Genomic DNA, 24,877 nt, shown 5'->3' with positions numbered 1-24,877 from the left:
TGCATTACCCTTCAGAAGAACCCCCCTCCCAACAGCAGGTTAGACCCCGTACCTTTTATTTCTCCAGTGTCACAGTACTTGCTGGGTTCAATTTTGGTCTTCTTCTTTCTATTTGGGGGTTCCTTAAAGCCTGGGGGTTCCTTAAAGCCTGTGTTTTGTGGGTGAAGAGGTCATCAGCACTGGGGGTAGGTGAGAGGCCCCTCCTTACTTTCTGCTTTGGTTGCTTCCCGTCTGTGGCAGAATGGAACAGGAACAAATATGCAGACCTTCTAGCATGTTGCTCTCATCAGGCCTAGCCCAGGGTGGGGGCAGCCCTCTGCTGGTGGGATTCAGCAAGTATAACATAAGAACGTGCAGGAGCAGCTTGCTGGTTGGTCTGACTTGCCTTGCAGACCTTTGCCTGCCATCCTTTGCTCTGTTCCTATGAGAACGTGGTCTAGGCGGGAACTCAAGTGAAGCAGCTTCTCTCCGCCATTTTCTGGACCTGGATGCCTGCCAGCTACCACCACTCACTAATTAGCCACAGTGGAAGCCAGTCCCCATGTGCATTCTCTCCTGGCACTAGGAATGGATAATGCAAGTGTCACTCAAAGCGCCGGTCACCTCCCACCTCCAACTGGCCGCCACTTCCACGCCGGGCCCCTGTCAATCACCTACAGCTCACCACTGAGCGCCAGAGGCATAAAATAAATTTGCATTGAGCGGTGAGTAACAGCTTCGCCTACCAATTAGTTCTTGGCGGCCCCGGGATATCAAAGAGGCGGGGTGTTTTTAAAAGGTATGGGGGAGTAAAAATTTGTACCTTTGCTGCATAAGACACACTGACATTTCCACCCACTTTTGGGTGGAAAAAAAATGTGTCTTATGGAGCATAAAATACGGTATATATTATGTTAACTTGTCAACTCATTGGGGAAAAGGGGATAGAAAATGAATTAAATAAACAGGTTTCCATCAAGTCGAGGGAAGCAAGGAACTCCCCCAGCACCACTGCCGCTATGAGACTGAAGAGTCTCATGCAAAAGTGTAGCACCTTCAGAGCTGCATTGACAAACTTGAGGTCTAGAATCAATCTAGAATCAATCTCCAGGTCTTCTGAGCCTTTCTTTGGCACAATAAAGTATATGGAGTTTATTGCTGGTTTCCTGGTCTCGCTGCGTTTTGTCAGGTAGAAACCGCCATTGCAACCTTCATGCTGTGGCTTTCTTCAGGGTATGCTGTGAGGTCTTATATATACAGTGGGTCCCACTGACCTGATTGAGAACAGGGATATCCGCTGGTCATGATTTTGAATTTTGGGTAAGTTTGCTGTTTCCCATAAAATGGAAAAGTCTCTGGTGAGTTTAGAGATGTTATTCACATGAAGCTGGATTGTATGTTCTCTCAGGGTTTCTGCAGCTGGCATCAAGCTTCTTGCAGGTTTCTGGGTTTCGCTGCATCATCAGGTAGAAACTGATGTTTCAGCCATCATGCTGTGGCTTTCTTCAGGTTATGCTGTGAGATCTGCAGTTTAGTAACATGTCGGCAGATAAAGACCTGAACGGTCCATCCAGTCTGCCCATAAATTATACTCATTAAAAAATACATGATTAGATTAACTTGTCTTTTCTTTGATATTTCTGGGCTGTAGACTGTAAAGTCTGGTATTGTCCTAGGTTCCAAATGCCGAAGTTGCCATCCAAGCTCACTCGAGCCTATCCAACCATCCCATTGTTTGCAGGACATCTACCATAAAGTCTGGCCAGTAACATCCTCCTGTTCCATATTAGTGGAGTTCACATTGATGCCAACCCCAGCACACCCTACACCGAATCACCATATATGGAACACAGACCGTTTTTTACTTTACATCCTTCAGAAGCATATCAGAAGCACATCTGAGCAATTTGCTTGCAGAAGAAAAACTGGGGGGGGGGGGGGGGGGGGTAGGAGCAAGCCTACTGGAAAGAAGGCAGAGTTGAGTGATGATATTTTGTAAGCAACTTGCGGGTTCTGATACATAACCCTAACATTTAGGGCTACTAGACACATTGCACTAGAATGGCCAATACTCACTGTGCTGCTGCTGATGATATGCCTGCTTCAGCTCACAGAAAGACTGGCAAAGTGGTAGAGGCTTACTGCTTCAGACAAGCATAAAAAATTCTCCAGATGTTTGTATCCTTGGGCTGTCAGTCAGGCTATTTTACAGCCTAAAGACCCAGACTCCCATAGCTCCTCACGTATTTTTGTGGGGGGGGGCAGTTGGCAACCAATAAAGTGCCGGAATCAACATGGATGCCAACCAGCCTGCACTCTAGTTCCGGCAAATGACCAGGAGCTAGCTTCACTAACATGAGTAACAAGTCCCCAGAGTCACAAAAGGATAAATGCAAGCTGACTAGGTAGGTGTCCTGAATCAGGGTTGCCCTCCCAGCTATAGATCCTCTAACAGTTAAGGTACTGTCTCTCACACCAAGGCAAACTGCCCCAGGAAAACCTGGGGAACCTCTGTAGCACCAAAAAGCCTCTGAAAGTGGTTTGAAATGCACAAAAATAACCAAAATCAGAGCAGATCAGAAAAAACACATTCAACTCACTTGTAGAAAGAGAAGAACAGAGGGAATAAAGAACACAGAGTAGGGACAGAACGAAGCGGAGCCAACAAAGGTAGATGGTGCCTTCTACATAACTTGCGATTAGAGGTGAATAACCCCACTGGTTCAAACTCATATTCTTTTTACACTAGAAGGCATGTTAACTACTGTAATGCACTATTCAATGGATTGACAGCAAAAGTTTCAAATTTCAAGTTTTATTAAAAATTTGATTAAATCGCTTATCTTGCTTCTAATTGATGTACAAAAAAAAAAAAAAAGATTAAAAACAACTGGGGAAGTACAACATAAAATACATACTTGACATAAAAAGACAGTGCCAATGGGGAAGAAAGGTAAGAAATACAATATAAAATAGGAAAGAAACAAAACGCGGCAATTAGACTCTTGAAAAACCTCCATGCCCATGACTCCATCTCAGAAGCACTATCATCAGCCCACTGGCTATCCATTAGCAAACATACCTTCAAGGGCCTAGTAATAACATACAAGTCCCTACACAACATGGCACCCAGCTCAGTGTTCTCCCCAGAAATTTTTTCCAGCCGGGTGGCATGAAAAAGTAGCTGGGTGGGGCGGGATGGGGAAATTTGGTGGTGGGGAAAATGAACCCCCTCTTTTACTAAGGTGCGCTAGCATTTTTAGCACGCGCAACCCCTGCGCTATGTGGGAAAACTAGCGCCAACTCAATGCTGGCGTTAGCATCTAGCACGCATGGCAATTCCTCCGCGCGCTAAGCGCACACTAAAACCACTATCGTAACTTAGTAAAAGGAGCCCTAAATGTATACTATTTTTATTAGTTAATTATTATTATTATTTTCCAATGCTCAATATGACTTCCTTTTTTAAGGTTTGACACTTGTACCAGAATATTTTTACTAAATTTAAGAAGTATTTGCCCTCTTTCAAATGGTATAGAGCAGTGTTTTTCAACCTTTTTTGGGCAAAGGCACACTTGTTTCATGAAAAAAATCACGAGGCACACCACCCTTACAAAATGTTAAAAAATTTAACTCTGTGCCTATATTGACTATATATAAAGTAATTCACTTGAGTGCCACCGCCGCCATCGGGAACAGGCCGTCGCCAAGTTCTCCCTGCTTCTCTTCCCCACGGGGCCGACCAACTCTCGCCACCCGTCGTCAATTCTAACGTCGGAGAGGACGTTCTAGGCCAGCCAGGCAGCGATTGGCTGGCCCAGAACGTCCTCTCCGACGTCAGAATTGATGCGAGTGGCGAGAGTTGGCCGGCCCCACAGGGAAAAGCAGGGAGAACTTGGCGCCGGCCTGTTCCCGATGGCGGCGGTGGCACTCAAGTGGCTAAAGAGCCGCAGTTTGCCGGCCTAGGGACAACACTGGAGGGTGGCCAGCTGTGCACCCCCTTGGGATGTAAACCCGGGGTGGGGCAGACCGCCCCCCCCCCCACCCTGGTATGCCACTATCTGTACCTCACTCCCTCCCTATGACCAAAAATTCTTTCTTCTATTCCCCGTGTACACAACCATCTCTTTCCCTCCCTTCCTCTCTCCAAAGTCCATGCCTTCTGTGTCCAAAAACGCATTCCCTCCCCCACCTCAGCATCTCTTTCCCTCCCTTCCTCTCTCCCAAGTCCATTTCTTCTGTGTCCAAAAACCCATTCCCTCCCCCACCTCAGCATCTCTTTTCCTCCCTTCCTCTGTCCCAAGTCCATTTCTTCTGTGTCCAAAAACCCATTCCCTCCCCCACCTCAGCATCTCTTTCCCTCCCTTCCTCTGTCCCAAGTCCATTTCTTCTGTGTCCAAAAACGCATTCCCTCCCCACCTCAGCATCTCTTTCCCTCCCTTCCTCTCTCCCAAGTCCATTTCTTCTGTGTCCAAAAACCAATTCCCTCCCCCACCTCAGCATCTCTTTCCCTCCCTTCCTCTCTCCCAAGTTCATGCCTTGTGTCCAAAACGCACTCCCTCCCCCCTTTTGTGTTCCGTGTTTGCCTCCCAGCCTATCTTTGCAACTTTCTCAGCAAAACGAAGCTCAAGCCGCGAGGCTTGTCTTCTGCTTCCTGCCTGCCCTGCCGCGCACAAATAGCCAAACGGAAGTATTCTCCGACATCAGCGCTGACGTCGGAGGGCAGGCTTTGCTTAAGCCCTCCCTCCGACGTCAGCGCTGACATCGGGGAACGCTTGCGATCGGCTATATGTTAGCTGCAGGGCAGGCAGGAACAGAAGACGAGCCTCGCGGCTGGAGATGTATTGAACTCCGCGGGTCCCCCGTCCAGCTCTCTCCTGTCCACGTGGGGCGGACCGCCCCTCTCCCTAGACTGGTGGTACTGCCCTAATGGCGGCCCTGACCGTACGGCACACCAGGCAACATCTCGCGGCACACTAGTGTGCCGCGGAACAGCGGTTGAAAAACACTGGTATAGAGGTCTAAAAAAGGGAAAGGCATTAATGAAGTCATTATGTTCAATCTAGCCATTTATTTCTGCATGAATTTAAACAACTAAAAAAAAAAGATAAATATAGCTCATCCAGTCATACAAGAAATGACTGTACAGCAGGGGTGCCCACACTTTTTGGGCTTGCGAGCTACTTTTAAAATGACCAAGTCAAAATGATCTACCAACAATAAAATTAAAAAAAAAACCACAAAGCACACTGTACGCAGAGAAAATGTTAATTATCATTTATATTCCACGGGTTTTCAAAGAGGTCAAGGCAGACGATTCTATGCAATGTCACCTCAGGAACAACTAAACAAAAATAGACAAATATACCCCCTCCCTTTTTACTAAATTGTAATACTGGTTTTTAGAGCAGGGAGATGCACTGAATGCCCTGCGCTGCTCTCGATGCTTATAGGCTCCCTGCGCTAAAAACCGCTATTGCGGTTTAGTAAAAGGGGGCCATAGTGCAAAATATAGACAGCAGATATAAATTCTTAAAACAGACATATTTTGATCACTAAACTGAAAATAAAATCATTTTTCCTACCTTTTTGTCTGGTGATTTCATGAGTCTCTGTTTGCACTTCCTTCTTCTGACTATAAATCCAATATTTTTTTCTTTCTGCCCCTCCCCTTTTCTTTCTGTCTCTCTTTCTTTCTCTCACCCCCTGCCCCCCCCAAGCCTTCGCGCCAATTTCTCCACTTCCCCGATTCTTTCCCTACCCCCTAAGCCACCATGCCGATTTCTCCCTGCTTCCACGAGCCAGACCAGGAATGTACAAGCGCTGGACTCACAAGACTTCACCTCTGATGTCAATTCTTACGTCGGAGAGGAAGAGCCAGGCAGCCATTGGCTGGCCCAGAACTTCCTCTCTGACGTCAGAATTGACGTCAGAGGTGAAGTCTTATGAGTCCAGCGCTTGTACGCACCTGGCCTGGCTCAGGGAGGCAGGAAGAAAAAGATTGCCAAGCCAACGCGATTGACTCACATTGCCTTTGTGATCTACTGGTCGATCGCGCTCGACCATTTGGGCACCCCTGCTGTTATGGTATGGTATCCTGTCCTGACCTGAGGAAAGGGGTTTAGTCCCCAAAAAACTGCCTTATTTCCATTTCCTATTTATAAACTTTAATCAACAGATACAATACTACTTGATTCTACGTAAAGCAACAAAAAAATTTTTTTCTACCTTTTGTCGTTTCTGCTTTAATCATCTTGTCTTCACTCTTCTTTCTAGCCAGCATCTGTCCGCTCTGTCTTCCATGCAGCATCAGCCCCTTCCATCCACTGTCCACCCTCTCCCCGTTCCATATGGCATCTTCCCTCTTTTTATGCTCCTTCAATAAACTTTCTATCCTGTGCCCCTTCTCTTCTCCTTTGTACATGATTGATTTCAGCTCTGCCACCTTTCCATTTTTCTCTCTCTGTCAACACCCCGTCCCCTATGCTCTGGCATCTCTCTCTTCTCCTTTCTTTCCTTCGCACCCCACAGTCTGGTATCTTCCCTTCCCTGATTCTCTAGCATCTCACTCCTTTCCTTTTCTTCCATCTCTCCCTCTCCCTCCATGCTCTGACATCTTCTTCTTCCTTTCCCCCTTCCTTTTCCCTTGGTTTGGCATACTTTCCTCCTTCCCTCCAATCCCTGGCATCTCGTTTCATTCCCTCCCTCATCTTCTTTCTCCCTCCAGTTGGGTGCAGCAAGTCTCTCCCCCTCTGCTCCCTTTCCTCCTTCTGTCACCCAAGGCCTGGCGTCATGAACTTCTTCAGGCAGCAGCATTCACAATTCGCTGCTGTTGCCAGCTTCGGGCCTTCTTCTCTGCCGGGTCCTGCCTTCATAGAAACAGAAGTAGGCAGGACCCGGCAGAGAGGAAGGCCTGAAGCTAGCAACAGCAGTGAATTGTAAATGCTGTTGCTAGCCGAAGAAGTTCATGATGCCAGGCTGAGTACCCGGGGCAGACTGCTACTCTCCCCCCCCCCCCCACAACCTTCCTATCTCTTCCTCCTCCCATCACGAGACTCTAAACAGCACTGCTCTACTCTAAGCAGGCTGCTTCAGGGCTTTCTCCTGCCGTGATTCCCTCTGGCACGTCACTGATGAGGGAAGGAGGGAGAGATAGGAGGGTCAGATCGGGTTGGGGGGGTGCCCAGGATGATGATGAGGCTGCTGCTGCTGCCGCCAGCGAATCCAGCAAGGGTGATGCCCCAAAGCACAGCACTGGTGGGACCCCCCTGACCATTTCAGGTCCTAGGCCTGTGCTTACTGGGCCTATCCTTTAATCTGGCCCTGCTTCCCCTCCCCCCCATAAGCCCTGACATCTCTCTCTTCCATTCCATGGTATGGTATCTCCTTTCCCTCCCTCCCATGGTCTTTGCATCTCTTTCCTCCTTTTCCTGATCTTCCTTCTCCCTCCTTCCCTCTCTCTCTCCAATTGGGTGCAGCAGCATTTCTCTTCCCCTCCCCCCATTAGGTACAGCAGTATCATCAGCATTTCTCTTTCCTCCCCCCAATTTAGTACAGCAGAAGCAGCATTTCTCTTCACCCTCCCCCCTAATTGTGTGCAGCAGCATGACTCTTCCCCTCCCCCTATTGGGTACAGCAGCAGCATCATCAGCATTTCTCTTAAACCTCCCCCCCCCACAATTGGGTACAGCAGAAGCACCAGCATTTCTCTTCCCCCTCCCCCTCTAATTGGGTACAGCAGCATTTCTCCTCCCATTAACCCCCCCCCCCCGCTGTCTCACACACCCAGCAGATTCGCTACAGACAAAGGCAAGTTGCAAGTTTGCCTTCGTCGCTGACCTATCTCCCAAAGGTCAGCGAATGAGGGAAGCTTACAACTTGCTGCTCTTGCTTACTTCGGGCCTTTCTCGTTGCCGGGTCCTGCCTTCGCGGAAACAGAAAGTAGGCAGGACCCGGCAGCGAGAAAGGCCTGAAGTAAGCAAGAGCAAGTAAGCTTCCCTCCGTGGCAGGCCTATCTCCCGCATGCTCCGGTGCTCTAATGGTCCGTGCCGGCTTCTCTTCTCTACCCCCCCCCCCCCGACGTAACTTCCGGTTTCGGAGGGAAGCCAGGTTCGAGTCGCTTGCTGGGTTTTGTTTATTTTAAAGTCTGGCGGTGATCAGTGGAGTGCCGCAGGGCTCGGTCTTGGGCCCGATCCTGTTCAATATCTTTATAAGAGATTTAGCAGAAGGGCTTCGAGGTAAAATAACGTTATTCGCAGATGACGCCAAACAATGCAATGTAGTAGAAAGGAGTGCAATGGTCAAAAACACAATATTCGACAATATGACGCACGACCTACTCCTATTGGAGCGCTGGTCTAGGATCTGGCAACTAGGTTTCAATGCCAAAAAATGCAAGGTCATGCACCTTGGCAGCCAAAATCCATGCAAAAGTTACACCCTTAATGGCGAGATCCTAGCAAGGACTGTAGCAGAACGGGACTTAGGGGTGATCATCAGTGAAGACATGAAGACTACCAATCAAGTAGAGCAGGCTTCATCTAAGGCTAGACAAATCATAGGGTGTATACGTAGAGGTTTCGTCAATCATAAGCCTGAAGTCATTATGCCATTATATAGATCCATGGTGAGACCCCATCTGGAATACTGTGTACAATTCTGGAGGCCTCATTACCGCAAAGATGTGCTGAGACTGGAGTCAGTCCAGCGAATGGCCACCCGGATGGTCTCAGGACTCAAGGACCTCCCGTACGAGGAACGGCTGGATAAGTTGCGGCTATACTCACTCGAGGAACGCAGAGAGAGGGGAGACATGATCGAGACGTTCAAATATCTCACGGGCCGCATCAAGGTGGAAGAAGATATCTTCTTTTTCAAAGGTCCCACGGCTACAAGAGGGCAATCCGTGGAAAATCAGGGGAGGGAAGCTGCACGGTGACACCAGAAAGTACTTCTTCACACCGAGAGAGTGGTAGATCGTTGGAATGGTCTTCCACTTCAGGTGATTGGAAGGGCCAGCAGCGTGCCCGATTTTAAGACAAAATGGGATCGTCACGTGGGTTCTCTTCACAGAGTAAGGTAGGGATGGGGACATTAAGGTGGGCAGACTAGATGGGCCGTGGCCCTTATCTGCCGTCTATTCTATGTTTCTATGTTTCTATGAGTCTTTCGGCGGCTCTTCAGGCTGCGCGTAAAAAGTGGTGGCAGCAGTATTTGGCAGATGACAGCCGGGCGGTAATCTAAATTTGCTGGGCGGAGCGCCTCCGGCTGAAAATGCGCTGGGGAGAACACTGCAGCTACAGTGTTCTCCCCAGAAATTTTTCCAGCTGGGTGGCATGAAAAAGTAGCTGGGCGGGACAGGGAAATTTGGTGGTGGGGAAAAATTAAGGGCTCCTTTTACGTTAGGTGCGTTAGGGCCTTAACATGCGAATAGCGTACGCTAAAATGCTCGTGCGCGCTAGCCGCTACAGCCTCACTCTTAGCAGGCGGTAGTTTTTTTGGCTAGCGCACACTAATCCTGTGCGTGCACTAAAAACGCTTAGTGCACTTTTGTAAAAGGAGCCCTAAATGTGCATTATTTTTTATTAGTTAATTATTATTATTTTCCAGTGCTCATATGACTTTCTTTTTTAGGTTTTGACACTTAGCAGTGTTCCAGTAGCATTTAAGCCACCTTTGAAAAAAAGTAATGCAGATCCTCTTATTCCGAATGACTACCGTAACTTGAGAGAGTGATAATCAACCAACTTCAAACTCATGTTGAATCATTAACGACAATCTGTTTTTTGTTTAAGGACATAGCACAGAGACTGTAGTTCCTGCCTTAGGGTTCCTTATAAAAAGCTGCAATAGCAATTCTGTCACAGCAAATTGCCATTGAAGCCCATAGGAAACTGAATGGACTTTGGCTGCATTTGCCATGGGAGAATTGCTACTATAGCTTTGTAAAAGGGGCCCCTTACTGAGTGAACTCCATAGTCACCTAGACAGTGCTTCTCACAATTTCAAGTCAAGTACCCCCTTAGTCTAACAAATACCAACCAAGAACCCCAGCCAAGCTCCGCCCCTGACTCCCATCCCCATTATAATAGTACTAATTGTAATGCAATTTCTGCCATTCATTTTTCATGTACACACAATATCTTATTCATAATGTAATCACAAAATTAAAAAAAAAACCACAAAGCACACTGTATGTAGAGAAAAAGTTAATTATAATTTTTTTTTTGTTTTTCAATAGAGGTCAAGGCAGATGACTATAAAATAAGCAATGTCACCTCAGTAACAACTTAAGAAAAATAGACAAATATAGTGCAAATTATGACCCTCAGATTATAAATTCCTCAAAACTGACATATTTTGATCACTATAATTGAAAATAAAATCATTTTCCCTACTCTTGTTGTCTGGTGATTTAATTAGTTTCTGGTTGAGACTTCCATCATAGTTTTTTTCTTTCTACCTCCTGCATGCTTCCTCTCTAGACCTGCAATTCCCTTCCCCAACCAACATCTCTCTCTGTCCCTCCATGAGTCCAACTTTTCTTCTTCTCTCCTCCACCCCTATTGGCAACAATGTATCCCTCTCTCTCCCCTCCTCTGTTATGATTTTGCATACTCTCTGTTCTTCCTCAGGGTCTCTCCACCCCTCTGTCTCTTGTCTGTCCCTCCCATTAGTCCAGCATCTGCTTCCTGTCTTTCCCATTTGGTCCAGGTCTCTCTCTCTTTCTTCTGCTTACAACCCCCCCTTTCTCCCTCAGGGTCTCTCCCCGTCTCTTCTGTCTGCACCTCCCCATAGTTCCAGCCTCTGCCTCCTGTCTTTCTCCTTTGGTCCAGGGCTGGCTCTCTCTCCCTCTCTCCCTATCTTCTGCTTACAACCCTCCTCCCAATGTCCAGCATTTGTTCTCCTTTCTTCTAGGTCTTTCCTCTGCCTCTCTCTCTGCCTTTCTTCCTCCCTCCCTCCCTGATCTTTCCACCTCTTCTGCAGTCTCTTTCTCTTCCCTCTATATACCCCCAAGTCCAACATCTGTCCCCCTCTCTTCTGCCCCTTTGTTTCAGGTTTCTCTCTATCTTCCTTTTACTAACATTTCGAGCCAAGGTCTTTCTGTCTCTCTCACTCTCTTTGTCCTTCCCCCTCCCCAAGGGCTTGGTATCTCCTCTCCTCGGTTCAGGGTGTTTCCTCTCTCTACCCCCTCTATTCCAGCATCTGAACTTGTTTTTTTGGTTCAAGTCTGCTTTCCTGCCCCGCCTCAAGGTTCAATTTCTGTCTCACCCCCCCCCTGCGGTGTCCAGATCCAGCGTCTCTATGGCATATCCCCATCCCGCCAGGGCCCCTCGCACACAGGCGGGGCATTACCTCCGCTGCTTCCCTGCATCCAGCGAGAGAGGTCATCTTCCGCATTGTGACAGCCCGCTTGTTGAGGACCAACCTTTAAAAGTAAATATGGCATGCCTGCAGAGGATTGCCGGTGCTGTAGCGAACCTAGCGGGCTGCCGGCAGCCTCCGCAGCACGTTCCCATTTGCCACGGTTCCTGCCCCTCCTCGATCATGTGACATCTTATTACCGACAATTGCACTGGCTGCCGACGGAAGCACGTGTAAAGTTTAAATTCGCCTGCCTCTGCTTCAAAGTACTATATGGACTAGCCCCCAAATACATAACTGACCTTTTCTCCTTTTCCACCAACAAACATAAGAGAAGCACACATTCAAACTTCGTTTCCCCTCCAATTAAAGGCTGCAAACTGAAAAAACACCATGATCACCTTCATCTCACACCAAGCAGCCTTATGGGGTAAGACCTAGCTCAACTGCTTTCGCCCACTACCTAAGAGGAATTTAGGAAGCGCCTAAATACACTTGTTCCTGAAATACCTAAACAACTGACCTGCTCTTCACTCTCTCCTCAATAACTGTCCTCCCGACCCTCCTTACCCTTTCCTCTCTCCCCTCTTAAGTCCGCATAGAACTCTTGATTCTGTGATATATTCAAATTGTTATTATTATCATATCGTAATTTTCGCTGTACTTTCAGAATTGCACAAAGAACTCTTGGTTCTGTGACATATATAAATTGTTATTATCGTAATTTTCGCTGTACTTTTTGAATTGCATGGCCTTCTCCTAACAGGCCCACTTGGAAATTTCTTCCAATCTGTATACCTTATACTCTTGCTCAGCAAACTGTATATCTATAATTTTGCTTCCTAAATGTTTCTGCACTCTGTATTTCCTCTGACTATCTGTGTCGAGGAAATACACTATCTGTAACTCGCTGAATGTCCAGCTCTCTTGATTGTAAACCACTTAGAAGTCGCAAGATTGTGGCGGTATAGAAGAATAAAGCTATTATTATTATAAAGGGGCAGGTCCATGGCAGAGGGAACGTGCTGCGGAGGCCATCTATCTCAAGAAGAGAACCCGGCTTTTAAGTTTCCTTACTGTTTCTCTCGAGGTGGCACGTCAAAACCACGTCAGTCATTTGCGCACCGACAATGGTGCGCCCTTCTCTCGGAGGCTTTGTTAGGTCCCTGGAGGTTCGGGCAGGCAAGGAAGCAGTAGCAGCAAGTAGAGAGCTGCACGGGAACAGGGCGACGAATGAATCCCGCGGGACCCGCGGGACGCCCCCCTAGGGTCGCGGGATTCCTGCGGGGTTTGGGATGTACTCGAGCCGCGAGCTTGTCTTCTTTTCCCTACCTGCCCTTGACGTAGCACACAGCCGACCTGGAAAGTCTTCCACGATGTTAGTGCTGACGTCGGAGGGAGGGCTTAAGCAAAGCCCTCCCTCCCTCCGACGTCAGCGCTGACATCGGGAAGACTTTCCGGTCGGCTGTGTGCTGCGGCAAGGACAGGTAGGGAAAATTCAAGGCCAGTGGCGTACCAAAGGGGGGCGGTCCGTCTTGGGGCAGCCTTAGGGAGTGGGTGTGCAGAGCCGGCCAGATCCCCTTACCTTTGTGGCGCTTTCACCCCGCCCGCCCACCCGACAACAGAACAGGCCCGGGTCTAACAAACCTCCCTGCCCTGTAGCCCGCGAATCTAAATTATCTTCTTACAGCAGCTGGATTCAGGGCACGGAGGTTTGTCAGACCGGGCCTGTGTTCTGTTGTCGGGCGGGCAGGGAAAGGCGCCACTAACGTAAGGGGCAGGGAGGGAGGAAAGGGAGGAAAGGTGGAGTGGAGAGGAAAAGACCGCTTAAGGTAAATGGGTAAAACTGAGGGGGGAGAAGGACACTGAAAGCACTGGGGAAGACAGAGGGGGGAGAAGGACGCTGAAGCACATGGGGAAGACAAAGGGGTGAGAAAGGACGCCTGAAAATGAAATGGGGAAGAGAGAGTGGGGCGAGAAGACGCTGGCAGGGAAGAAGACAGAGTATGCCAGACTATGGGGAGGGGGAGCGGGAGGGAAGAAGAGGGTGCCAGACCAATTTTGGAAGGGGGGAGAAAGGGAGAAGCACAGTAACAGAGCAAATTGAAGACGCAGAGAGAAGAGAGATAGTGGATGGAAGGAACTGAATGAGAACATGAGGAAAGCAGAAACCAGGCAACAATAGGTAGGAAAAAAAAATTCTGTTCTTTTTTTTTTGCTTCAGGATAAAGTACCGTATTTTCACGTAGATAACGCGCAACCCGTGTAAAACGCGCACACGGTATAGCGTTGCGAAAACCACAAATTTATGTACAGAAATTTTCTATATACCGCGCACACCCGTATACGCACATGCTGCCTGACTCCTTTCGCCCGCACCCGTCTCTCCTCTGGCCACCCTGACTCTCCTTTCGCCTGCCCCGACTCTCCTCTCCCCCTTGAAGTCCTGTCCCCAACCCTGAAAGCCTGATGCCCCCCCGAAAGTCCGATTCACCCCCCCCACCCGCAGGAACCGCTCGCACCCCCACTCCCGAAGGACCGCTCGCACGCACCCGCACCCCCACCCCGAAGGACCGCTCGCACCCCCACAGACTCCTCGACCCCCCCATCATGTAGAAGCTCCTACCGGTGTCCCTGCTGCGTTCCTCTTGGCAGTCCGACTCCCCGACACGATCGGGGCAAGAGGGAGCGTCAAGCCCTCTGTGCCCCATCCAACCGCAGCACACCTCGACACGATAGGGGCAAGAGGGGCTCAAGCCCTCTTGCCCCAGCCAACCGCAGCACCCCCGACTACGATCGGGGCAAAAGGAAGACCAAGCCCTCTTTGCCCCGCCGACTCCCCAACAATATTGGGCCAGGAGGGAGCCCAAGTCCCTCCTGGCCCTGGCGACCACCCCCCCCCCCGCTAGTTGTTTCGGGCCAGGAGGGCAGCCCAACACCCTCCTGGCCACGCCGACTCCCTACCCCCACCCCGCACTACATTATGGGCAAAGAGGGATCCCAGGCCCTTCTGCCCTCGACGCAAACCCCCCTCCCCCCAATGACCGCCCCCCCCCAAGAACCTCCGATCCGCCCCCCCAGCCGACCCGCGACCCCCCTGGCCGACCCCCACCCCCCTTCCCCGTACCTTTGTGTAGTTGGCCAGACAGACAGGAGCCAACCCGCCTGTCCGGCAGGCAGCCAACGACGGAATGAGGCCAGATTGGCCCCATCCGTCCCAAAGCTCCGCCTACTGGTGGGGCCTAAGGCGCCTGGGCCAATCAGAATAGGCCCGGGAGCCTTAGGTCCCTCCTGGGGGCGGGGCCTTGGGCACAATGGTCGGGTTGGGCTCATGTGCCTCAGGCCCCGCCCCCAGGTGGGACCTAAGGCTCCCGGGCCTATTCTGATTGGGCCCAGGCGCCTTAGGCCCTCACCAGTAGGCGGAGCTTTGGGGACGGATGGGTCCAATCCGGCCTCATTCCGTTGTTGGCTGCCTGCCGGATATGTGAGTTTGACTCCCGTCTGTCCGGCCAACTACACAAAGGTACGGGGGGTGGGGGGTGTCGTGGGGGGTCGGCCAGGGGGGTCGCGGGGCGGTCGGGAGGTTCTTGGGGGGGCGGTCGTTGGGGGGAAGGGGGTTTGCGTCGAGGGCAGTAGGGCCTGGGATCCCTCCTGCCTGTAATGTAGTGCGGGGGTGGGAGTAGGGGTTCGCCGTGGCCAGGAGGGTTTGGGCTTCCTCCTGGCCCGAACAACTAGCGGGGGGGGGGGGGGGTTGCCAGGGCCAGGAGGACTTGGGCTCCCTCCTGGCCCGATTATTGTCGGGGTAGTTGGGGAGTCGGTGGGGCATGAGGGGCTTGGATTCCCTTTTGCCCCGATCGTGTCGGGGGAGTCGAGGGGGGGGCAAGAGGCTTGAGCTCCCTCTTGCCCGATCGTGTCGGGGGTGCCGCGGTTGGCTGGGCAAGAGGGCTTGAGCTCCCTCTTGCCCTGAATCATGTCGGGTGTCGGGACCGCCCAAGAGGAAGCCAGCAGGACACCGGTAGTAGCTTCTTTTGTCTTTGTTTTGTTCTATTTCTATCATTTAAATTTCTCCAGAATTCTACTGTGTCAACGGCCTCTCCCTTCTGCTTCTATTCCTTTCTCTCCTCTCTTCTACCTTCCAAAGTATTTAGATCAATGCTGTCTTGTTAAAATGTTTATTTTATTTTTCCTCTAGCTCTACTTTTCACTTCTCTATTGCCCTCCAGGTACTTTAGTTAGATTGTGAGCCTTCGGGACAGTAAGGGAATTTTTTCAAGTACCTTTCTTATTTATAATCTTAATGTATATTTTCTGTAAACCGCTTAGAACCTAACGGATGTAGCGGTATATAAGAAATAAATTACATTACATTACATTACATGATGGGGGGGGGGTTGGGAGGCTGTGGGGGTGCGAGCAGTCCTTCAGGGTGGGGGGTGCGGGTGGGAGTGCGTGCGAGCGGTCCTTCGGGGTGGGGGTGCGAGCGGTCCTCGGGGGGGGTGAATCGGACATCGGGGGGGGGGAAACTATGTAAAAAAAATTTTGTACAACGCGCTCACGCGTATAACGTGCAAGGGTATGCGCGGTACGTAAAAACCACGTATAACGTGCGCGTTATATGCAAGAAAATACGGTAGTATATTAGTTGTATTGATAAAAATTTATAAACATTAGAGGCTCTGGTAGAAACCCGTTTATAAAGTATGTATTCTTCCTAATTAATATTTCCAAATTAATAAAGTCTCTTTGCTTATTTGTAAATGGGTTTCTACCAGAGCCTTTAATTCTGTAGCATAATTAAATGAAATAACTATTTCTGAAGTTTATAGGGACGGGCGGGGACGGAGGGATTTCCTCGCGGGAAATGGGTGGGGATGGAGGGATTCCTCACGGGGACGGGGGGGACTTTGACAGGGACGAGTGGGATTTCTGTCCCCGCGCAACTAGCAGCAAACCGCAAGAGCAGATTGTTGTGTTTTTTTGGGGAGGGGGGTTTGGGGGAGGGAGGCAAGACATAGAGCTTTCTTTCTGTCTTTGCATGGCTTATGAGGTAGGGGAAGAGGCGGATGGAATATCTGCGGTTTGAGCATGCTGGGGATTCCTTTCTGCTTAGTCCATCTAGTCCAGGGATATCAAACTCAATCACATAGGGGCCGAAATCTGAGGCATGGGCTGGATCGTGGGCCAAATTTTTTATTGAGATACTTAGGGATCCTTTTATTGAGGTATGTTAACCGATTTAGCTCGTGCTAAATGCACACCTTAATAAAAGGACCCCTTATGCTTGGTAGAAGTGCCGGGTTGCGGTCTCTCCAGCCCCGCGCCAGCTCTGTGATGTAGACAAAATGGATGGAAGAGACTTGTCTATACTGGGATGAGCCAACCTGCATAACTGACACCGTTTGTGGGAAGTTTGTATTTCTGAAAATCTTTTGAACAAAGGAAAGGGAGGACTACCTGTGGAGCTGATCTTTTGTTCGAGAGAAACAGTAGGGCCCTACTTTTGGGAATGAGGGATGGGGGGAAGTGCTCTGGCCTCTTGTGCTGCCCTTGGCCTTGCAGAGGTCTGGCAGCACGGCCCCGGTCATCCTCCCTAGCAGATCATGCAAGGCAGCCATTTTGCTTCCTTCTGCTCCTCTGCAAAAGCAACCTAGCCTCCGCATTAGTGTTCATGGGGCACTTTGACGTCTTTTCTCATCACTTGATGGGACCTCAGCATGGCTCTTGCTGGCTCCCCACGGTGTGCGTGACTAGCATGTGGGCCAGCCTTCCAGACTCTGCGTGCCGATGGCAGGCTGTTCCCGGTCACTCTGCTTTTGTGGATCACTTCTCAGTCCACAATGGTGAAGCGCTCATGCCTTCGGGTGCCTTGCGCACGTTCCCACACTTCTTGGCTTGTCTTCTGAAGCGACCGAGGCTCTGGAGGGCGGCGGTTCCAGCCTAGCACACTGGCACTGGGAGGCGGAGGTTGCGGTCCGTTGCTCACCCTGTTGCCACTGGCAAACGTCAGGACAGTGGGCTGTAAGGCCACTCAGCGTTTGCGTCTGTCTGCCTGCAGGCCAGCTTGGCTGGGGTTTTGTGGTCATCTGGCGGGCCAGATTTTGACATGTCTGGTCTAGTCAGAAATCGGCCGGGTGAGGGCGCAGGTGCAGCAACGAGGGTTGAGCATACAGAAGGCGGACACAAGCTCTGCTCAGTAAATTACCCATCCCTGCGGTATCCCATCCTTAGCTGGGCTACAGAGAAGAGTTAAAACCAAACAGAAACGCATGTGATTTCCTCATCCCGAAAGTACGTTGTGGGGAAAAAAAAATTACTTACTCCTGAGGGGAAGCGCGTCATTGGAGGAAGGCAGCCAGGCGCCACCTAAATTAGCTGTGCGGAGCGCCCGGCCAAAACAGGCTAGGAGAACACTGCAGCTACATATCAATCAATCTTCCTCCCATATGTCCCAAACAGATCACTCCGCTCCCAGGAGGAAATACATCTACAAATACCTCCTGGTCATGCCCTCCAACTCCAGAGCACCAGATGCCGTTCCTACTCTCACTTCCTACCAAGTTATTGGAATCAACTGCCTCTTCTCATCAAATCCCTCAAAGGGCTTCTAAACTTCAGGATAGCAATAAAAAAGTACCTCTTCCTATAAATCCAGTCATTCCCTTTAAACCATATGTATTCTAATGTATACTGAACTAGATCTACTCTGGTTGTTAACTGAAGATGGAAATAATCATATATTAACTTAAAGGTCAAATTGTAAGCTAAACTTAACTCTTTATATCTAACATTACTGTACAAATGTAAATTCATAATTTGTCTGTCTATGCAAATGCATGTCAAGCTAGTTACCTGTTCTGAGCTTGTTGGAGAGGACATGATATAAAAAAACTAACCAGGGGTCACGTGGTATCATGCACGAGTGAGGACGTCTCCTCGTTTGCTCCGGGGCTGCCCCACAATTAACTGACCCGATCGAGCCAATTTGACCGGCCACGGCGATTACAGAGCGCCCGAAAATACCCCCCCAATTGCATGGACAGATATATAACTCGCTCCCAAAACTCCATGCAGGCGAAACCAGCCAGGAAGGAGCGCGATCGAGTGCGGCCTGACCGAAACCAAGATGGCGATGAGCCCCGCGGCGGCGGTATCTAATCTTACAGAGGCGCGCTTAGCGATATCAAGACAGCACTGGCACAGGTACTGGGGCCCCAAATGGACACTCTGACTGCTCAGATTACCAACATTGAACTGCTCCTAGCCGCGGCAGCTACTCGAACCTCAGAACTGGAACACCGGGTGTCTGATCTAGAGGACACATCCACTGCACGTGCGGCTGAGGTAGAGACTATGCAGGAGAAACTGAGAGCCCAAACTGAGAAGTTGGATGACCTAGAGAATTAGGTCGCGATCGCTCTAATTTGCGGCTGCTGGGGGTCCCGGAGACTATTGCTGACCGTCTCCTGCTGGAAATTTTTGGAAAAAATGGCTACAAGACGAATTCTCCTTCCCACCTTTTATGGGCCTTTGCGCCTGGAAAGAGCGCACCGCTTGGGCCCTAAGTCGGGCCTGGATACACGACCCTGGGTGGTAATACTGAAGATTTTGAATTTCAGGCATAAGGTGGCCCTCCTGCAACAATTTCGAACCAGGAGGGAGAGTTTGAAATATGATGGACACTTGATTCGCATGAGTCAGGATTTTTCTGTAGCGCTGCAGGAGCGACGGAGGCCGTATTACCCTCTATGTGCACGGCTCTCCGAGCTGAAACACCGCTTTCAATTTAACTATCCAGCCACACTGAGGGTTCAACACAATGGAGTTTGGAAAACTTTCCAGACACCAGAAGCCGCTGCTGAGTACATACAGCACTTGGAGAGTCCGGGGACTGGAGCTGTCTGACTCTGAGGAGTATTGCAACACTGAGAGGGGCATGAGGACTAATGGCATAGTTTACTGTTCTAGTTACTTGAAGTGGAAAGGGTGGCCTATTGGCTCTTTTGAAAGAATTATATTGGTGGTTGGGGTGGCCCTGGGGAGATATCTCTTGTGACCTGTACCCCCGACACGGGATGGGGGTTTTTGGGATACCTTGGGGGAAGGGCAGGGATAGGGGAATTTCGGGGGCAGCAGCGGTGGGGTATTGTTTTCTTATGATCTACTTTGCTTATTCTTTTGCGTTGAATTTCAGGTGGTGGAATGGATGGTTTGCTAACACTGTGTGTGTACTGTCTTGGGGTGAGGCTGGGCGCCCTGGGACCCTTCCTTCTGGGGAGATTGTCTATACTTGCACAGGGAGTGTGGATCCTTATGGGTGACCGGAAAATACGTATAATCTCCTGGAATGTATCGGGCATAACATCCCCTGTTAAACGCACTAAAATACTCTCACAATTGAAACATCACTCGGCAGATATAGCTTGCTTGCAGGAGACTAGGCTTACTGATAGTGAACATCGGAAACTTCAGAGAGGTTGGGTCGGAGATTTACACTTTGCTTCTGCACCAGGGAGGAGAGCTGGGGTGGCCATATTGATTCGCAGGGGCTTCTTAGGTAAAGTACAAGTATTGCGACGTGACCCTCAGGGCCGGTATCTGTTGGTAAGGGTGGAGGGACCCGGTGGGATATTCAGACTATTGGTGGGATATGGTCCAAATAGCTATCAACATGCATTTTTTCAGAATCTGGTGAATATTTGTGTGCAGGATCTGGGCTGCCCTCTAATCTTGGTGGGTGACCTAAATCAAGTACATAATCCCACTATGGACCGCTCTGGGTCGACGAACACGGTCCGAGTGAAACAAACTAAGGGTATTCCCTATTTGTGTAGAGCCTTGGGTTGGTGGACCCCTGGAGACTACTACACCCATCTGAACGTGATTATACGCACCAGTCTAGAGCACACGGCTCTTTTTCTAGACTCGATTACATCTTACTCTCTGAGACATTGTTTACTAAGGTCTCGGAGGCCACGATAGGCCCTCTGGAAATATCGGACCACAACATGATTTGGATTGATGTGACACTGGGGGGTCCGTGGGGTCCGGGGGCTGGATGGCGATTTCCCTCCTATTTACACAAAGATGCTCATTTTCAGGAATTCTTAAAAGAAAAATGGGAGGCTTACTGTACACATAATGCCCAACATGTAGACCAACCAACTTTATTTTGGGATACGGCCAAGGCGGTATTGCGCGGAGACATTATTGCGTATGTCACTACTAGAACCCGTCGAATTGCACATCGCATAATATTTCTTGAACGCCAAGTGACAGTGTTGAAAAAGGACTTGTTGCGTGATCCATCTGAGGCTAACAACGAGGCGTACAGGGCGGTGTTGGTGGAGCTTAATTCCCTAATCCACGAACGCACTAAGAAACTCCTGTTTTACCGTAAATTTCACTTTCATAAATATGGTAACAAGGCGGGGAAATTGCTAGCCTCTATAACAAAAAGCTGGAAGGGGTCTAGATACATACCCATGATACAGGAGAGCTCGGGGAGGTTCCTAACTTCGTCAGGGGATATATCGGCTGGCTTTCGGAAATATTTTGAGGCCTTTTATGCTTCCCCTGGTCCCTACACGGGTCCTGATGTACAGGACTATCTGGAGGACGCGGGAATGCCTCGATTGACGGCGGCCCAGTCGTCCAGATTGGACAGGCCATTACATGTACAGGAGGTGACCCAGGCAATACTAAAATTGAGATCTTGTACTGCACCGGGACCGGATGGTTATTCGCCCGAGTTCTATAAGATCTTATCCCCTTACATAGGCAAACCTCTTTTGGATTATTATCTAACTATCCAAGAACAAGGGGTTTTCCCCCGTCATAGTAATGAAGCTCTGATTACATTGATCCCAAAACCTTCTAAGCCCCCAGACAATATTGAATCATATCGCCCAATATCTTTACTAAATGTTGACGTTAAAATATTAGCTAGAGTCTTGGCCGATAGGTTGGCCCTTCTTTTGCCGTCCATAATAGTGCCCGAACAGGTGGGTTTTGTGCGGAATAGACATTCCACCATTAATGTTAGGCGCACACTTTTAGCTTTTTCCCGCGCTCAACAAGAACGCCGCCCTGGATTACTTGTCGGGTTAGATGCGGCAAAGGCCTTTGACAAGGTTAACTGGCACTACCTGTTTCAGGTTTTACACTATATAGGGATTCCCGTGGGTTTCCTATCCTCTGTGCAAGCACTATACACTGGTCCGACGGCCTCAATTCTGGTCAATGGAGTGAGGTCTTCTCCCTTTGAAATAGGTAGGGGGACAAGGCAGGGCTGCCCACTTTCTCCTTTACTTTTTCTGTTATATTTGGACCCATTGCTGCGCACCATACAAAAGGATGATATACTCCTGGGTTTACCTGAGGGCGCGTCGCAATTACGAGTGCTAGCCTTTGCGGATGACCTCTTACTTGCATTAGACAACCCACATAGCTCACTACCAAGAGCATTAGACATACTGGATGAGTTTCACATTTATTCTGGCTTGGAACTAAATAAGCAAAAGTCTTTAGCACTCCCCACTCTTTTAGAAGTGAGACACACTTGGCCGGGTGATTTTCCATTACAATGGGCAACTTCTTCATTGACATATTTGGGAGTAATTATCCCCCAAAACTTGAAGAGACTTTATTCAGCAAATATAATACCCTTGCTTCATCGAACCTTTAGTACATTGAATGGCTGGCGGACATTTCCCATTTCCCTGTCTGGCCGCATAGCTCTCTATAACATGATGGTTGTGCCTCAATGGACCTATGTCCTACAAATGCTCCCTATCATGTTAACCGCACCTCACATTGCACTTCATAGATCCCATCTATCTAAATATTTGTGGCAGGGTAAAAGAGCGAGGATTTCTTTGGCTAAGTTAATGCTTCCTGTGGATCGAGGGGGGTTGGGATTACTATGTATATCTCGGTTTAACCTTGCATGTCAACTGCGTCATATTCATGACTGGTTCTGTACCACATCTGATTTTTCTATGCCTGTGATTGAATGTTTTTCCTTACAGCCGTACCATTTTAGCTATCTTCTCCATGCTCCTCAGTTACCAGACTTACCTCAGCTGAAATCCCATCCACTTTTGCCAGCGATGCGTACAGCATGGAAGTTGTTGTGCAAGGGCTTGCAGATTTCTCCGCATCATACCCCTTGCCTCCCCATAGTTGAAATGGAGACTTTCTACCTGGCATGGATTCCGCAGTGTTCAGACGTTGGTCTCATGAGGGCTTACAATTTGTGTCCCAGGCCATACAGGATAATGGTTCTCCGATCTCCTTCCGTGACCTACAAATACAGTTTCGGCTATTATCTACGGACTGGTTTGCATATCAACAGCTCACACATTATTTACAGTTCTTGACTCCGGTGAGGTTGAAGGAGGATGTGCAAGACCGACTGCAGGAAGCGATTGCACTCACTGCTCCTGAGTCCATGTCCCTCAGATTCTTCCACAAATGGTTACAGAAACGGGCGGGTGAAATAGACTTTACCGCCTTGGCTCGAAGGTGGTCTGCTGATCTTCAATTGCCCATTGCTGCAGCTGTGCTTCGCAGAGGCCTTCGCTTGGGAAAGGCCACGACTGTGTCCTCGATTGAGAGGGAACGAAATTATAAATTCATACTAAGAGCCTTCTGTACGCCCAAGAGGGCGCATGTGATAGGGATCAGCGTGGACCACTGTTGCCGGAAATGTGCGGGTCCTCAGGCATCGTTTGGACATATGTTTTGGACTTGCCCCATGATATCTTCCTTTTGGATGCAGTTGGTGTCCTTGGTGGCAAGACTTTGGCATTGCTCTTGGAGATTACACCCTGATTTTCTTTTTACGATGCAGGTTCGATTTCATCCACCTAGACCAGGTTGTGCAGCATTCTTTAGGAAAACCGTGTTGCTGGGACGGAAATGTATCTTGTTACAATGGCTTTCACCCCACCCTCCGACCGTCCCACAATGGAGAGCATTGATGTTACATCAAATGTTGCTGGAACGGCGTGAAGTGATGGACTTGTCGACTAAAGCTGGACGATTGTACGCACAGTGTTGGTACTCTTTTAGCTTGACTTTTACACCTTACGTTCAAAACCGACTCTGGGGTACTTAATTGACTTCTTTTCCCCCCTATTGCTTTATCTTTTTTGATTTGTTACCGCTGCTGCCGGGGTGGGAGGGAGGGTGGGAGGGGGGTTGGCGGGTTGGGTGAGTGGGGATTGGTCTTGTGTGGTATTTGAAAATAGTGCTCTGTTTTGTTCAGTGCTATGTTTGTGCTTCAATAAAAATGATTTGAACATAAAAAAACTAACCAAAGAAAGAAAATGTAATGTGCTCCTAAGGATATATGCATATTAATCACATGGGAAATAACGACAAACTTTACATTCTTCTTTGTATGAGACAAATAGTATTAGCTTGAAAGATCTCAAAACACCAGAGAGAATCATACAAGAGAAGAGAAATCAGATCATCTACTAGTTTAGAATGATGACAAGATGGGCACTGTTATTAAGATGCACTACAGTGAGACAATGCATTACGTAAGTTGCTCAAGTAAAAGTACACAAAGTATACATACATTTCTGAGTCATCTGAGCTTGAGTCCTGGCCATGGCCCTCAGACTTCCACTGCTTGTACCTGTCCACCAGATCTATAAGAAAGGAGGTTTTTTTGGTGTACCGGCTGATGAATTTGTGCTTTAGCAGTTCCTTCGCTGTTGGCCTCTGTGAGAGAGACACTGGTATGTTAGTAGTGAAGTGGGAAAAAAAAAGGGGACAGGTAAAGAAAAAGCACAGTCTAGAACAGGGGAGCCCACACTTTTTTGGCTTGTGAGCTACTTTTAAAATGATCAAGTCAAAATGATCTACCAACAATAAAATTTTAAAAAAACACAAAACACTGTACACAGAGAAAATGTTAATTATAATTTATATTCGGGGGTTTTTTCAAAGAGGTCAAGGCAGATGACTTTAAAATATGAAATGTCACCTCAGTAACAACTATACAAAAATGAACAAATATACCCCTTCCTCTTTTAATAAACCGCGATAGCGTTGTTTAGCTCAGGGAGCTGTGCTGAATGCCCCACGCTGCTCCCAATGCTCATAGGCTCCTTGCGCTAAAAACCGCTATTGTGGTTTAGTAAAAGGGGGCCATAGTGCAAAATATAGACAGCAGATATAAATTCTCAAAAAACGGACACATTTTGATCACTAAATTGAAAATAAAATCATTTTTCCTACCTTTGTTGTCTGGTGATTTCATGAGTCTCTGGCTGCACTTCCTTCTGACTGTGCATCCAATCTTTCTGCTCTCCTCCAGACCTCATTCCATTCCCCAATCAACATCTCCCTCTGTCCCTCCATGAGTCCAACTTTTTCTTCCTCTCTCCCTGCCTGCCCCCTGACACACTCCATTCCCTCCCCCCCCAAACTTTTTCTTCCTCGCCCTGCCCCCCTTTCTTTCTTTCTCTCTCCCTGCCCCCCAAGCCACCCCCCCCCCAATTTAAGCCACTGCCAATTTCTC

At 48.9% G+C, this 24,877-nt stretch overlaps 1 protein-coding gene across 9 annotated transcripts in view; it reads right to left on the bottom strand.

The window, feature by feature from the left end:
• STK25 (serine/threonine kinase 25) overlaps positions 1–24,877 on the bottom strand; it is a 407,778-nt gene that overhangs the window by 192,526 nt on the left and 190,375 nt on the right. For all 9 annotated transcript variants that reach the window (XM_033957946.1, XM_033957945.1, XM_033957950.1 and 6 more), the window contains one exon: positions 23,930–24,075. In XM_033957946.1, the coding sequence (XP_033813837.1) occupies positions 23,930–24,075 (146 nt within the window). The remainder of the gene's footprint in view (positions 1–23,929; positions 24,076–24,877) is intronic.

The sequence above is a fragment of the Geotrypetes seraphini genome, chromosome 9 (genome assembly GCF_902459505.1).
Source record: "Geotrypetes seraphini chromosome 9, aGeoSer1.1, whole genome shotgun sequence".
NCBI classification, from domain to species: domain Eukaryota; kingdom Metazoa; phylum Chordata; class Amphibia; order Gymnophiona; family Dermophiidae; genus Geotrypetes; species Geotrypetes seraphini.
Note: the sequence above shows the minus strand (reverse complement) of the source record. Positions and strands in the feature narration are given on the sequence as shown.